Genomic DNA, 14,503 nt, shown 5'->3' with positions numbered 1-14,503 from the left:
ACCCTAAAAACTGCCCAGAAGAAAAGGCAAGGCCTTTGGCACCGTCTCCCAGAGGATTCTCCTGAAAAAGCTGTCAGGCCACAGCTTGGCCAGGGGCATCTGTGCTGGGTTAGGAACTGGCTGGAGGGCCGGGCCCAGAGAGTGGTGCTGAACGGGGCTGCATCAAAATGGCGGCCGTGGTGTCCCCCAGGGATCAGTGTTGGGCCCAGTGCTGTTTAATATCTTTAGTGAGGATTTAGATGAGGGGATTGAGTCCATCAGCAGCAAATTCCCAGGTGACCCCAAGCTGGGGGGAGTGTGGATCAGCTGGAAGGCAGGAGGGCTCTGCAGAGGGACCTGGAGAGACTGGAGAGTTGGGCTGATCCCAAGGGGATGAAGGACACAGAGCTCCTGGAAGGTGTCCAGAGGAGCCACTGAAATGCTCAGAGGGCTGAGCAGCTCCCTGGGAAGCCAGGCTGAGGGATTGGGGTTGTTCAGCCTGGAGAAGAGGAGGCTCCCAGGTGAGCTCAGAGCAACCTTCCAATATCTGAAGGGGCTCCAAGAAAGCTGGGGGAGGGCTTTGGACACGGGGGGGTAGGGAGAGGAGAAGGGAAATGGGTTAAAACTTGGAGAGAAAGGGGAGATTGAGGTTGGAGAAGGGGAAGAAATTCTGGAATTTGAGGGTGGGGAGAGCCTGGAACAGGTTGAGAGAGTTGGGGGTGTTCAGTCTGGAAGAGAGAGGAGAAGGAGGAGGAGAAGGAGAAGAAGGAGGAGAAGAAGAAGGAGAAGGAGAAGGAGAAGGAGAAGGAGAAGGAGAAGGAGAAGGAGAAGGAGAAGGAGAAGGAGAAGGAGAAGGAGAAGGAGAAGGAGAAGGAGAAGGAGAAGGAGAAGGTTCTGGGGCGCCCTTGGAGCATCTTCCAGTGCCTGAAGGGGCTCCAGGAAAGCTGGGGAGGGACTTGGGACAAGGGCCTGGAGAGATGGGATGAGGGGAAGGGTTTCCAGCTGCAAGAGGGGAGATGGAGAGGAGATCTTGGGGAGGGAGAAATTCTTTGGGGTGAGGGTGCTGAGCCCCTGTCCCAGGGTGCCCAAGGAAGCTGTGGCTGCCCCATCCCTGGCAGTGTCTCAGCCCAGGTTGGATGGGGCTTGGAGCAACCTGGGCTGTGGGAGGGGTCCCTGCACATCCAGGGGTTGGAACTGGAGGAGCTTTTGGGTCCCTTCCAACCCATTCCAGGATCCCCCTCTTGCCATGTGCTGTTTTTCCCCAAGGAAAATGTCTGTGAACATCAGAGCTCTGTGTCCCACCCCAGCCCCCTCCCCTTTGGGGTCTGTTCCTCCTACAAATAAACCATTTCTGAAAATTCCCAAGGCTGGGAATTCCTTCTTTCCCTTCACCTCCAGTTCTTCCTTGGAGCAAAGCTGTGGATCCAGCTTTTCCTGGGACATCCCCAGGGCCAAACCCAAGCATTGGGGTTTTTTGGTTTTTTTTTGGTGACTCATGGAAGTTTCTCATCATCCCCCAAATTTCCCCCAGCCCTTCCCCTCACTCCTTCCAAGGAAGGGATGATATTTCAGCCACAATTACTTTTTTTTTCCCCCCTTCTCCACGACAGAAACATCTGGAAATAATAAATCCTGGTCCTCTGGCTCTGCTGTCTCAGCCCCTGTGTTTTATACAAGGTTTTCTTTATGTGCAGAGGAGGAATTTTGGGGGAAATCTGCTCTGAAATTTTGCCTCCTGCTTCTCTTCCCCTGCCCAGCTCAGGCACACAGAAAAATCAGCCCAAGGTTGGATAAAACACAGCCAGGAAGTGGGAAAATGCACATTTTGGAACCTAAAACAAGCAGGAGAACCCTGGGAGATTCCAGCCTGGACTTTCCCTTCCCCTCCTGAAGTTTTTTGGTCCTTTTTTTTTTTAATTCCAGCTTAAAGAAGCTGAAAGGTGATGGGGTGGCCTGGACCCCCCAAGGCTGCTCCCCTCTGCTCCTCCATCCCCCAGGATTTTCATCTCATCCCAACATCCCATGGATCAGCCCGGATGGATGTGGAGTTGGGAAGTTTCTGGATGGTCTCCAGCTTGATCCTCCCTTTATCTTGGCTGATTCCCATTGGAACTGCCCAAGGAAAACAGTGCAGTATCCCTGCCCCATATCCAGGTCCTCTGCCCCATTTCTGGGTTCCCTGCCCCCTCTGGGGATTCTCTGCCCCATCTCCAACCTCCCTGCCCCATAACCAGGTCCTCTGCCCCATTTATGGGTTCCCTGCCCCAAATCCAAGTCCTCTGCCCCATTTATGGGTTCCCTGCCCCCTCTGGGGATTCTCTGCCCCATCTCCAACCTCCCTGCCCCATATCCAAGTCCTCTGCCCCATCTCTGGGTTCCCTGCCCCTTCTCCAAGTTTCCTGCCCCCTCTTGGGATTTCCTGCCCTATTTTGGGGCTCTCTGCCCCGTCTCCAACCTTCCTGCCCCATATCCAAGTCCTCTACTCCACCTTTGGGTTCCCTGCCCCATCTCCAACCTCCCTGCCCCATATCTTGGTTCCCTGCCCCATCTCCAACCTCCCTGCCCCAAATCCAAGTCCTTTGTCCCATTTCTGGGTTCCCTGCCCCTTCTCCAAGCTTCCTGCCCCCTCTTGGGATTTCCTGCCCTATTTTGGGGCTCTCTGCCCCGTCTCCAACCTCCCTGCCCCATATCCAAGTCCTCTACTCCACCTTTGGGTTCCCTGCCCCATCTCCAACCTTCCTGCCCCATATCCAAGTTCTCTACTCCACCTTTGGGTTCCCTGCCCCATCTCCAACCTCCCTGCTCCCTCTTGGATTTTTCTGCTCCCTCTTGGGATTCCCTTCTCCATTTTGGGATTCCCTGCCTCATTTTGGGATTATCTGCCCCATTTTGGGATTCCCTGCCCCATTTTGGGATTCCCTGCCCCATTTTGGGATTCTCTGCCCCATCACCAACCTCCCTGCCCCCTCTTGGGATCCCTGCTCCATCATGGGGTTCTCTGCCCCATCCCCAATCTTCCTGTTGATATCCAGGTCCTCTGCCCCATTTATGGGTTCCCTGCCCCATCTCCAAGCTTCCTGCCCTCTCTTGGGATTTCCTGCCCCATTTTGGGGCTCTCTGCCCCATCCCCAACCTCCCTGCTCCCTCTTGGATTTTCCTGCTCCCTCTTGGGATTCTCTGCCCCATTTTGGGATTCTCTGCCCCATCTCCAACTTTTCTGGCCCCTCCTGGGATTCCCTGCTCCATCATGGGGTTCCCTGCCCCATCTCCAACCTCCCTTCCCCATATCTTGGTTCCCTGCCCCATCTCCAACCTCCCTGCCCCATAACCAGGTCCTCTGCCCCATTTCTGGGTTCCCTGCCCCATCTCCAACCTCCCTGCTCCCTCTTGGATTTTCCTGCTCCCTCTTGGGATTCTCTGCCCCATTTTGGGATTCCCTGCCCCATTTTGGGATTCTCTGCCCCATTTTGGGATTCCCTGCCCCATCTCCAACCTCCCTGCCCCACCTCCAGGTTCTCAGCTCCATCTCTGAGCTCCCTGCCCCATTTTGGGATTCTCTGCCCCATCTCCAGACACTGCTGAAGATCCCCACTGCCTCTTTCTCCTTTTATTTTTCTTTTTTTTTTATTATTTTATTTTATTTTATTTGCCTTCCACACAGAGGCTGTGGTCAGGCTGGACAAAGGGATCTTCACCTTCCCATTGGGAGGCAGCACCTGCCCCAGAAACCCCAAAAACCCCACAAACCCCTCTGGGGGTGCAAAGGAAAGGGAAGCTCCCCCCAAAAAAGATGTTTTGGGGACAAGAGCAGAGTTTGGGGTGGCAGAACCAGGCCCCAAACACAGTGGGTGCTGCAGGAGATGGGTGGGAGGCAGAAGTTTTGTTCTGGTTCTGATTGTTCTGTTCAGTCTGAAACCTAAAGAAGGCCCCAGCACTGCCAGGGATGGAATCATGGAATGGGTTGGGATGGAGGAGACCTTAAAAATCATCCAGTTCCAACCCCTGGATGTGCAGGGACCCCTCCCACAGCCCAGGTTGCTCCAAGCCCCATCCAACCTGGGCTGAGACACTGCCAGGGATGGGGCAGCCACAGCTTCCTTGGGCACCCTGGGACAGGGGCTCAGCACCCTCACCCCAAACAATTTCTCCCTCCCCAAGATCTCCTCTCCATCTCCCCTCTTGCAGCTGGAAACCCTTCCCCCTCATCCTATCCCTCCAGGCCCTTGTCCAAAGTCCCTCCCCAGCTTTCCTGGAGCCCCTTCAGGCACTGGAAGCTGCTCCAAGGGCTCCCCAGAACCTTCTCCTTCTCCTTCTCCTTCTCCTTCTCCTTCTCCTTCTCCTTCTCCTTCTCCTTCTCCTTCTCCTTCTCCTTCTCCTTCTCCTTCTCCTTCTCCTTCTCCTTCTCCTTCTCCTTCTCCTTCTCCTTCTCCTTCTCCTTCTCCTTCTCCTTCTCCTTCTCCTTCTCCTTCTCCTTCTCCTTCTCCTTCTCCTTCTCCTTCTCCTTCTCCTTCTCCTTCTCCTTCTCCTTCTCCTTCTCCTTCTCCTTCTCCTTCTCCTTCTCCTTCTCCTTCTCCTCTCCTCTCCTCCAGACTGAACACCCCCAACTCTCTCAACCTGTTCCAGGCTCTCCCCACCCTCAAATTCCAGAATTTCTTCCCCATCTCCAACCTCAATCTCCCCTTTCTCTCCAAGTTTTAACCCATTTCCCTTCTCCTCTCCCATTTTTTTTTTTATTTTTCCCCATCTCCAGCTGGAGGAGGGAGCTTCAGGATCCATTCAGGCTCCAGTTTGGGGGGGACCCTCACACATCCCCCCCCCAGTTCCTCCCATCAACAACCACACAGATATTTCCCCCAGTTCCAGTTTGATCTCTTTTGCCTTTATTTCCATCAGATTTGGCCACAGTTTTTCACCACGTTTGGTCCCCTTCCTCCCCTCCTCTTGCTGCAGCCCTGGGGGCACCCATGGGTGCTCAGTCCCCTGGCTCCGTGCTGCACGGCCTCCGGAATTCCTGCCCGTGCTCATGGATCCACTTGTTTGCCACTGGAAGGGATAAGAAGAAGGGGACAAGGACAAGGGACAAGGAGAAGGACACAAAGGACAAGGACACAAGGACAAGGACACAAGGACAAGGACAAGGACAAGGACACAAGGACAAGGACACAAGGACAAGGACAAGGACAAGGACACAAGGACACAAGGACACAAGGACAAGGACAGGGACACAAGGAAAAGGACAAGGAAAAGGACAAGGACAAGGGCAAGGACACAAAGGACAAGGACACAAGGACAAGGACCAAAGGACAAGGAAAAGGACAAGGACACAAGGACAAGGACACAAGGACAAGGACAAGGAAAAGGACAAGGACACAAAGGACAAGGACCAAAGGACAAGGAAAAGGACAAGGACACAAGGACAAGGACAAAGATACAAGGACAAGGACAAGGCAAGGACACGAGGACACAAGGACCAAAGGACAAGGAAAAGGACACAAGGACAAGGACACAAGGACACAAGGACAAGGATAAGGATAAGGATAAGGACAAGGACACAAAGGACACAAAGGACAAGGACACAAGGACAAGGACACAAAGACACAAGGACAAGAACAAGGACAAGGGCACAAGGAAAAGGACAAGGAAAGGACACAAGGACAAGGACACAAGGACAAGGACACAAAGGACAAGGACACAAGGACACAAAGACACAAGGACACAAGGATAAGGACAAGGACACAAGGACAAGGACAAAAGGACACAAGGACACAAGGACAAGGACACAAGGACCTCCATCAGCCACTGTCCCCCCTGCCCCACTTTGATGAGATTTTTTTTTTCCCCATTATCCAGGATTTTTTTCCCCCGTTATCCAGGGGTTTTTTCCCCCCATTATTCAAGTTTTTTTTTTCTCCCATAATCCAGGATTTTTTTTCCTCCAGGATTTTTTCCCCATTATCCAGGATTTATTTTCTCCCCATTATCTAGGACTTTTTTTTTACCCCATTATCCAGGATTCTTTTTTTCCCCCATTATCCAGGATGTTTTGTCCCCATTATCCAGGATTTTTTTTCTCATTATCCAGGGTTTTTTTTTCCCCATTATCAACAATTTTTTTTCCCCATAACCCAAGATTTTTTTCCCCCCCCATTATCCAGGATTTATTTTCTCCCCATTATCCAGGATTTTTTTTTACCCCATTATCTAGGATTCTTTTTTCCCCCCATTATCCAGGATTTTTTGTCCCCATTACCCAGGATTTTTCTTTCCCCATAATCCAGGATTATTTTTCCCCCCCCCATTATCCAGGATTTTTTTCCCCCATTATCCAGGATTTTTCCCCCATTATCCAGAATTTTTCCCCCATTACCCAGGATTTTTTTTCCCCCAATTTTTTTTCTCCCCATTATCCAGGATTTTTTTCCCCCATTATCCAGGATTTTTCCCCCATTATCCAGAATTTTTCCCCCATTACCCAGGATTTTTTTTCCCCAATTTTTTTTCTCCCCATTATCCAGGATTTTTTTTCCCCCTCTTACCCCATTTGTCCCCAGCCAGGACGGGGCAGGCAGCGTGCAGGGTGGCCCCATCCCCATCCCCGTTCCTCCTCAGGTTCCACCAGAACAGGGCAGCATTCTGTGGGGTGAGAGGGGCTGGGACCCCAAAACGGGGACAGGAGCCCCAGGATTGGGGGTTGACACCCCCAAAACAAAGCTGAGACCCCAAGGATTGGGGTTTGGGATCCCAAAACGGGGACAGGAACCCCAGGATTGGGGTTTGGGACCCTCAAAATGGGGACAGGAATCCCAGGATTGGGGTTTGGGATCCCAAAACAGAGCTGGGGGCCCAAGGATTGGGGTTTGGGACCCTCAAAACGGGGACAGGAATCCCAGGATTGGGGGTTGGAACCCCAAAACGGGGACAGGAGCCCCAGGATTGGGGGTTGACACCCCCAAAACAAAGCTGAGACCCCAAGGATTGTGGTTTGGGATCCCAAAACGGGGTCAGGAATCCCAGGATTGGAGTTTGGGACCCCAAAACAGGGACAGGAACCCCAGGATTGGGGTTTGGGACCCCAAAACAAAGCTGAGACCCCAAGGATTGGGGTTTGGGATCCCAAAACGGGGACAGGAACCCCAGGATTGGGGTTTGGGATCCCAAAACAGAGCTGGGGGCCCAAGGATTGGGGTTTGGGACCCTCAAAACGGGGACAGGAATCCCAGGATTGGGGGTTGGGACCCCAAAACGGGGACAGGAATCCCAGCATTGGGGGTTGGGACCCCAAAATGGGAACAGGAGCCCCAGGATTGGGGGTTGACACCCCCAAAACAAAGCTGAGACCCCAAGGATTGGGGTCTGGGATCCCAAAACAAAGCTGAGACCTCAAGTATTGAGTTTGGGACCCCAGAACAGGGTCAGGAGTCCCAGGATTGGGGTTTGGGATCCCAAAACGGGGACAAGACCCCAAGGATTGGAGATTGGGACCCCAAAACAGACTCAGGTACCTCAGGATTGGGGTTTGGGATCCTCAAAACAGGGCCAGGAGTCCCAGGATTGGGGTTTGGGACCCCAAAACAGAGTTGGGGGCCCAAGGATTGGGGTTTGGGATCCCAAAACAGGGACAGGAATCCCAGGACTGGGGTTTGGGATCCCAAAATGGGGACAGGAACCCCAGGATTGGGGGTTGGGACCCCAAAACAAAGCTGAGACCCCAAGGATTGGGGTTGGGGACCCTAAAACAGGGTCAGGAGTCCCAGGATTGGGGGTTGGGACCCCAAAACGGGGTCAGGAGCCCCAGGATTGGGGTTTGGGAACCCCAAAACAGGGTCAGGAATCCCAGGATTGGGGGTTGGGACCCCAAAATGGGGACAGTAGCCCCAGGATTGGGGGTTGACACCCCCAAAACAAAGCTGAGACCCCAAGGATTGTGGTTTGGGATCCCAAAACAGGGTCAGGAATCCCAGGATTGGAGTTTGGGACCCCAAAACGGGGTCAGGAGCCCCAGGATTGGGGTTTGGGACCCCAAAACAAAGCTGAGACCCCAAGGATTGGAGATTTGGACCCCAAAACAGGGCCAGGAGTCCCAGGATTGGGGTTTGGGACCCTCAAAATGGGGACAGGAACCCCAGGATTGGGGTTTGGGACCCCAAAACAAAGCTGAGACCCCAAGGATTGGGGTTTGGGACCCTCAAAACAGGGTCAGGAGTCCCAGGATTGGGGTTTGGGATGCCAAAACAAAGCTGAGACCCCAAGGATTGGGGTTGGGGACCCTAAAACAGGGTCAGGAATCCCAGGATTGGGTTTGACACCCCCAAAACAGAGCTGAGACCCCAAGGATTGGAGCTTGGGACCTCAAAACAAAGTCTGGAGCCCTGGGGTTGGGGTTTGGGACCCCAAAACAGACTCAGAAGCCCCAGGATTGGGGTTTGGGAAACCCAAAACAGGGTCAGGAATCCAAGGATTGGAGTTTGGGACCCCAAAACCAGAGTCAGGAGCCCCAGGATTGGGGGTTGGGACCCCAAAACAAAGCTGAGACCCCAAGGACTGGGGTTGGGGACCCTAAAACAGGGTCAGGAGTTCCAGGATTGGGGTTTGGGACCCCAAAACAAAGCTGAGACCCCAAGGATTGGGGTTTGGGACCCCAAAACAGACTCAGGTACCTCAGGATCGGGGTTTGGGATCCCAAAATGGGGACAGGAACCCCAGGATTGGAGTTTGGGACCCCAAAACCAGAGTCAGGAGTCCCAGGATTGGGAGTTGGGACCCCAAAACAAAGCTGAGACCCCAAGGATTGGGGTTGGGGACCCTAAAACAGGGTCAGGAGTTCCAGGATTGGGGTTTGGGACCCCAAAACAAAGCCCGGAGCCCCAGGATTGGGGTTCCAAGCCCCAAAACAAACCCGAGAGACCTGGGTTTGGGGTTGGAAACCTCAACACTGAGCCAGGAGCTCCAGAATTGGAGTTTTGACACCCCAAAAAGAGAGCTGGGATCCCTAAGATGGGGTTTTGGCACCCCAAAACACAAAGGGGAGCCCAGAGGTTGGGGTTTAGCACCCCAAAAATGGAAGTGGGATACCTGGGATGGGGCTTGGCACCCCAAAACTCAAAGGGGAGCACAGAGATTGGGGCTTGACACCCCAAAAAGAGACCTGGGGTCTCCAAGATGGGGTTTTGGCACCCCAAAACACAAGGGGAAGCCCAGGGGTAGGGGTTTAGCACCCCAAAAATAGAAGTGGGATACCTGAGATGGGGTTTTGGCACCCCAAAACTCAAAGGGGAGCACAGAGATTGGGGCTTGACACCCCAAAAAGAGACCTGGGGTCTCCAAAATGGGGCTCTGACACCACTAAATGAGAGGTGGGATCCCCAAGATGGGGTTTTGGCACCCCAAAACACAAATGGGGAGCTCAGAGGTTGGGGTTTAGTACCCCAAAAATGGACGTGGGATACCTGAGATGGGGGTTTGGCACCCCAAAAAGAGACCTGGGGTCCCTGAGATGGGGTTTGGCACCCCAAAAGAAAAAGGGTAGCCCAGAGGTTGGGGTTTGACACCCCAAAACACAGAGAGAAGCCCAGGGGTGGAGGTTTGACACCCCAAAAAAAGACCTGGGGTCTTCAAGATGAGGTTTTGGCACCCCAAAAGACAAAGGGGAGCCCAGGGGTTGGGGTTTGACACCCCAAAACACAGAGGGGAGCTCAGGGGTTGGGGTTTGACACCCCAAAACACAAAGGGAAGCCCAGGGGTAGGGTTTAGCACCCCAAAAATAGAAGTGGGATACCTGAGATGGGTTTTGGCACCCCAAAACTCAAAGGGGAGCACAGAGATTGGGGCTTGACACCCCAAAAAGAGACCTGGGGTCTCCAAGATGGGGCTCTGACACCACTAAATGAGAGCTGGGATCCCCAAGATGGGGTTTTGGCACCCCAAAACACAAATGGGGAGCTCAGAGGTTGGGGTTTATTACCCCAAAAATGGAAGTGGGATACCTGAGATGGGGTTTTGACACCCCAAAACTCAAAGGGGAGCACAGAGACTGGGGCTTGACACCCCAAAAAGAGACCTGGGGTACCCAAGATGGGGCTTTGGCACCCCAAAATACAAAGGGGAGCACAGAGATTGGGGCTTGACACCCCAAAAAGAGACCTGGGGTCTCCAAGATGATGTTTTGGCACCCCAAAACACAAAGGGAAGCCCAAGGGTTAGGGTTTGGAACCCCAAAAAGAGACCTGGGGTCCCCAAAATGGGGCTCTGACACCACTAAATGAGAGGTGGGATCCCCAAGATGGGGTTTTGGCACCCCAAAACACAGAGGGAAGCCCAGGGATTGGGGTTTGGTACCCCAAAAGAGACCTGGGATCCTTAATATGTGGCTTTGGCACCCCAAGACACAGAGGGGAGCCCAGAAGTTGGGGTTTGACACCCCAGGAAGAGAGGTGGGATCCCCAAGATGGGGTTTTGGCACCCCAAAACACAAATGGGGAGCTCAGAGGTTGGGGTTTAGTACCCCAAAAATGGACGTGGGATACCTGAGATGGGGGTTTGGCACCCCAAAAAGAGACCTGGGGTCCCTGAGATGGGGTTTGGCACCCCAAAAGAAAAAGGGTAGCCCAGAGGTTGGGGTTTGACACCCCAAAACACAGAGGAGAGCCCAGGGGTAGGGGTTTAGCACCCCAAAAATAGAAGTGGGATACCTGGGATGGGGTTTGGCACCCCAAAACTCAAAGGGGAGCACAGAGATTGGGGCTTGACACCCCAAAAAGAGACCTGGGGTCTCCAAGATGGGGCTCTGACACCACTAAATGAGAGGTGGGACCCCCAGGATGAGGTTTTGGCACCCCAAAACACAAAGAGAAGCCCAGGGGTGGGGGTTTGGCACCCCAAAATACAAAGGGAAGCCCAGGGGTTGGGGTTTGACACCCCAAAACACAGAGGGGAGCTCAGGGGTTGGAGTTTGAGACCCCCAAAAGAGCTCAGGGTGCTCCCCCTGCTCCTCCTCACCTTAACCACGGGCACACTGAGGTTGGCGTGGATGAAGGCAGTGGAGCCCCCGGCCTCCACCCTGCTCAGCTGGAAAAAAAGCACAAAAATATCATCCATGATCCCCCCCCCATGTGGTGTGGCTGCTCTGAGTGGGGAAACTGAGGCACGGAGCTTCCCCTGCTCACCCACAGCTCCTCCCTGGCTGAAAGTTCTTCAGTATTCTGCAGATGTCATTGAACACCCACCAGGGGATGGGGTTGGGGTGTTCACCCTAAATCTCACCATGGGGATGGCCCAGGAGGGTGGTGGAGTCCCCATCCCTGGAGGGATTTAAAGAACGTTTGGAGCTGATCCTCAGGGACATGAAACAAATCCAACCTGGGCTGAGACACTGCCAGGGATGGGGCAGCCACAGCTTCCTTGGGCACCCTGGGACAGGGGCTCAGCACCCTCACCCCAAACAATTTCTCCCTCCCCAAGATCTCCTCTCCATCTCCCCTCTTGCAGCTGGAAACCCTTCCCCCTCATCCCATCCCTCCAGGCCCTTGTCCCAAGTCCCTCCCCAGCTTTCCTGGAGCCCCTTCAGGCACTGGAAGATGCTCCAAGGGCTCCCCAGAACCTTCTCCTCTTCTCTTTTCTCTCTCCCCTCCCCTCCCCTTCCTTTCCCTTCCATTCCCTTCCCTTCCCTCTCCCTCTCTCCTCTCTCCTCTCCTCCAGACTGAACACCCCCAACTCTCTCAACCTGTTCCAGGCTCTCCCCACCCTCAAATTCCAGAATTTCTTCCCCATCTCCAACCTCAATCTCCCCTTTCTCTCCAAGTTTTAACCCATTTCCCTTCTCCTCTCACAGAATCCCAAAATCATTTGGGTTGGAAAGGAGCTCTGGGATCACCAAGTCCAACTCCCGCCGTGGTTCCCAGCCCATGGCACTCAGTGCCACATCCAGGCTCTTTGGAAATATCTCCAGGGATGGAGAATCCACCCCTTCCCTGGGCAGCCCATTCCAATGCCTGATCCCCCTCTCCATCAAGAAATTCTTTCTAATGTCCAACCTAAACCTCCCCTGGCACAACTTGAGACCATGGCCTCTTGTCTTGCTGAGAGTTGCCTGGGAAAAGAGCCCAACCCCCCCCTGGCTCCAACCTCCTTTCAGGGACTTGGAGAGAGTGATTTCCCTTCCTCCCCAGGGAAAATTCTGGGAGACAGAATCCCAGAATTATCCAGCTTGGAAATGACCTCTGAGAGCATCAACTCCACCCTTTAATCCACAACCACCCCAGAGCACTCAGTGCCACCTTCAGCCCCTTCTTAAAAACCTCCAGGGATGGAGAATCCACCCCCTCCCTGGGCAGCCCATCCCAATGTCTGATCCCCCTCTCTGCAAAGAATTCCTTCCTAAGATCCAACCTAAACCATTCTGGGATTCTGTGATTTTGGGGTACTTTGATTTTAGGATTCTTTCATTTTGGGATCCTCTGATTTTGGGATTCTGTGACTGTGGAATTTTTTGATTTTAGGATTCTTTGATTTTGGGATTCCCTGATTTTGGGATCTCCAATCCCATTCACTCTGAACCCCACAGATGCCCAGGTGCTTAGGGATCACTCACGTAGATCATGAGCGTGGCCATCCTGTTGCCCGACTTCATCCTGTAAAGGGGGCTCTTGCTGGACTGCCCCAAGAGTGAGGAGGTGGGGACAGTCACTCCCGTGGGGACAGTCACCCCCACACTGTCACACCTTGGCCTGCTGGCACCTGCTGGCACCTCACACCCCACTCCCTGGTGGATCTGAGCTGCCCCCAGGGAAATTGCTCCCTTCTTTTCTCTCCCTCTGTCAGCCCCATGAACCACCCCATGGACAACCCCATGGACAACCACATGAACCACCCCATGGACAACCCCATGGACAACCCCATGAACTACCCCATTGACTACTCCATGGACAATCCCATGGACATCCTCATGATCACCCCATGGACCACCCTATGGACAACCCAATGGACAACCCCATGGACAACCCCATGGACAACCCCATGGACAACCCCATGAACCACCCCATGGACAACCCCATGGACAACCCCATGGGCAACCCTATTGACTACTCCATGGACAATCCCATGGACATCCTCATGACCACCCCATGGACCACCCTATGGACAACCCAATGGACAACCCCATGGACAACCCCATGGACAACCCCATGGACAACCCCATGAACCACCCCATGGACAACCCCATGGACAACCCCATGGGCAACCCTATTGACTACTCCATGGACAATCCCATGGACATCCTCATGACCACCCCATGGACCACCCTACGGACAACCCAATGGACAACCCTATGGACAACCCCATGGACAACCCCATGGACCACCCTATGGACAACCCCATGGATCACCCTATGACCACCCAAGGGACCACCCCATGGACCACCCTATGACCACCCTCTGGACAACCCCATGGACAAACACCATGGACTGCCCCATGTACTACCCCATGGACAACCCCATGAACTACCCTATGGACAACCCTATTGACTACTCCATGGACAATCCCATAGACAATCCCATGACCACCCCGTGATCCACCCTATGGACAACCCAATGGAATGCCCCATGGACTACTACATGGACCACCCTATGCCCACCCAATAGACCACTCAATGGACTACCCTATGGACAACCCCATAACCACCCAATGGACCACCCCATGGACAACCCCATGGACCACCTTATGAACAACCCCATAGACAACCCCATGACCACCCCATGAACCACCCAATGGACAACCCCATGACTACCCCATGGACTACTCCATGAGCAACCCCATAACCACCCAATGGACCACCCCATGGACCACCCAGTGGACTGCCCCATGACCACCCCATGGACCACCCTATGGACAACCCTATGGACAGCCCTATGGACAACCCCATGGACAGCCCCACGACCACCCCATGGACAACCCAAGGGACTACTCCATGAACTACTCCATGGACCACCCTATGGACAACCCAATGGACTGCTCCATGGACAACCCTATGGACAACCCCATGAACCACCCTATGGACAACCCAACAGAATACCCCATGGGCTACCCTGTGACCACCCCATGGAAAACCTCATGGGCCACCCCATGGACAACCCCATGGTCTACCCCATTGACAACACCATGACCACCCCATGGACTACTCCATGGACCAGTCTATAACCACCCAAAGGACCACCCCATGGACTGCTCCATGAACTACCCCATGGACCACCCATGGACCACCCTATGGCCACCCCATAAACCACCCAATGGACCACCCCATGGACTACTCCATGGACAACTCCATGGACAACCCCATAAATCACCCAATGGACTACTCCATGGACCACCCCATGAAGCACCCAACGGACAACCCAACGGACCACCCCATGAACAACCCCATGGACCACCCTATGAGCAACCCAATAGACAACTCCATGGACCACCCAATGGACCACCCAACGGACAACCCAATGGACCACCCCATGAAGCACCCAGGAAGGTCCCTGACCGA

General features: G+C 53.9%; 1 protein-coding gene across 2 annotated transcripts; it reads right to left on the bottom strand.

Annotated features, from left to right (window-relative positions):
• Positions 1-4,836: 4,836 nt before the first annotated feature.
• Positions 4,837-12,701, bottom strand: P4HA3 (prolyl 4-hydroxylase subunit alpha 3). 2 transcript variants are annotated; one of them, XM_071734382.1, is made up of 4 exons: positions 12,566-12,701; positions 10,975-11,043; positions 6,516-6,612; positions 4,837-5,022 (listed from the first exon to the last, which is right to left on the bottom strand). In XM_071734382.1, exons 1-4 carry the CDS (start codon positions 12,602-12,604, stop codon positions 4,952-4,954), a joined length of 276 nt encoding a protein of 91 aa, XP_071590483.1. In that variant the 5' UTR covers positions 12,605-12,701; the 3' UTR covers positions 4,837-4,951. The 2 variants fall into 2 exon arrangements, with proteins under 2 accessions (XP_071590483.1, XP_071590484.1); XM_071734383.1 differs by lacking the exon at positions 12,566-12,701 and adding an exon at positions 11,239-11,593.
• Positions 12,702-14,503: the final 1,802 nt, after the last annotated feature.

Source organism: Heliangelus exortis, chromosome 1 (genome assembly GCF_036169615.1).
Source record: "Heliangelus exortis chromosome 1, bHelExo1.hap1, whole genome shotgun sequence".
NCBI lineage: Eukaryota > Metazoa > Chordata > Aves > Apodiformes > Trochilidae > Heliangelus > Heliangelus exortis.
The sequence above is the reverse complement of the archived record's forward strand: the minus strand, read 5'-3'. Positions and strand labels throughout refer to the sequence as shown.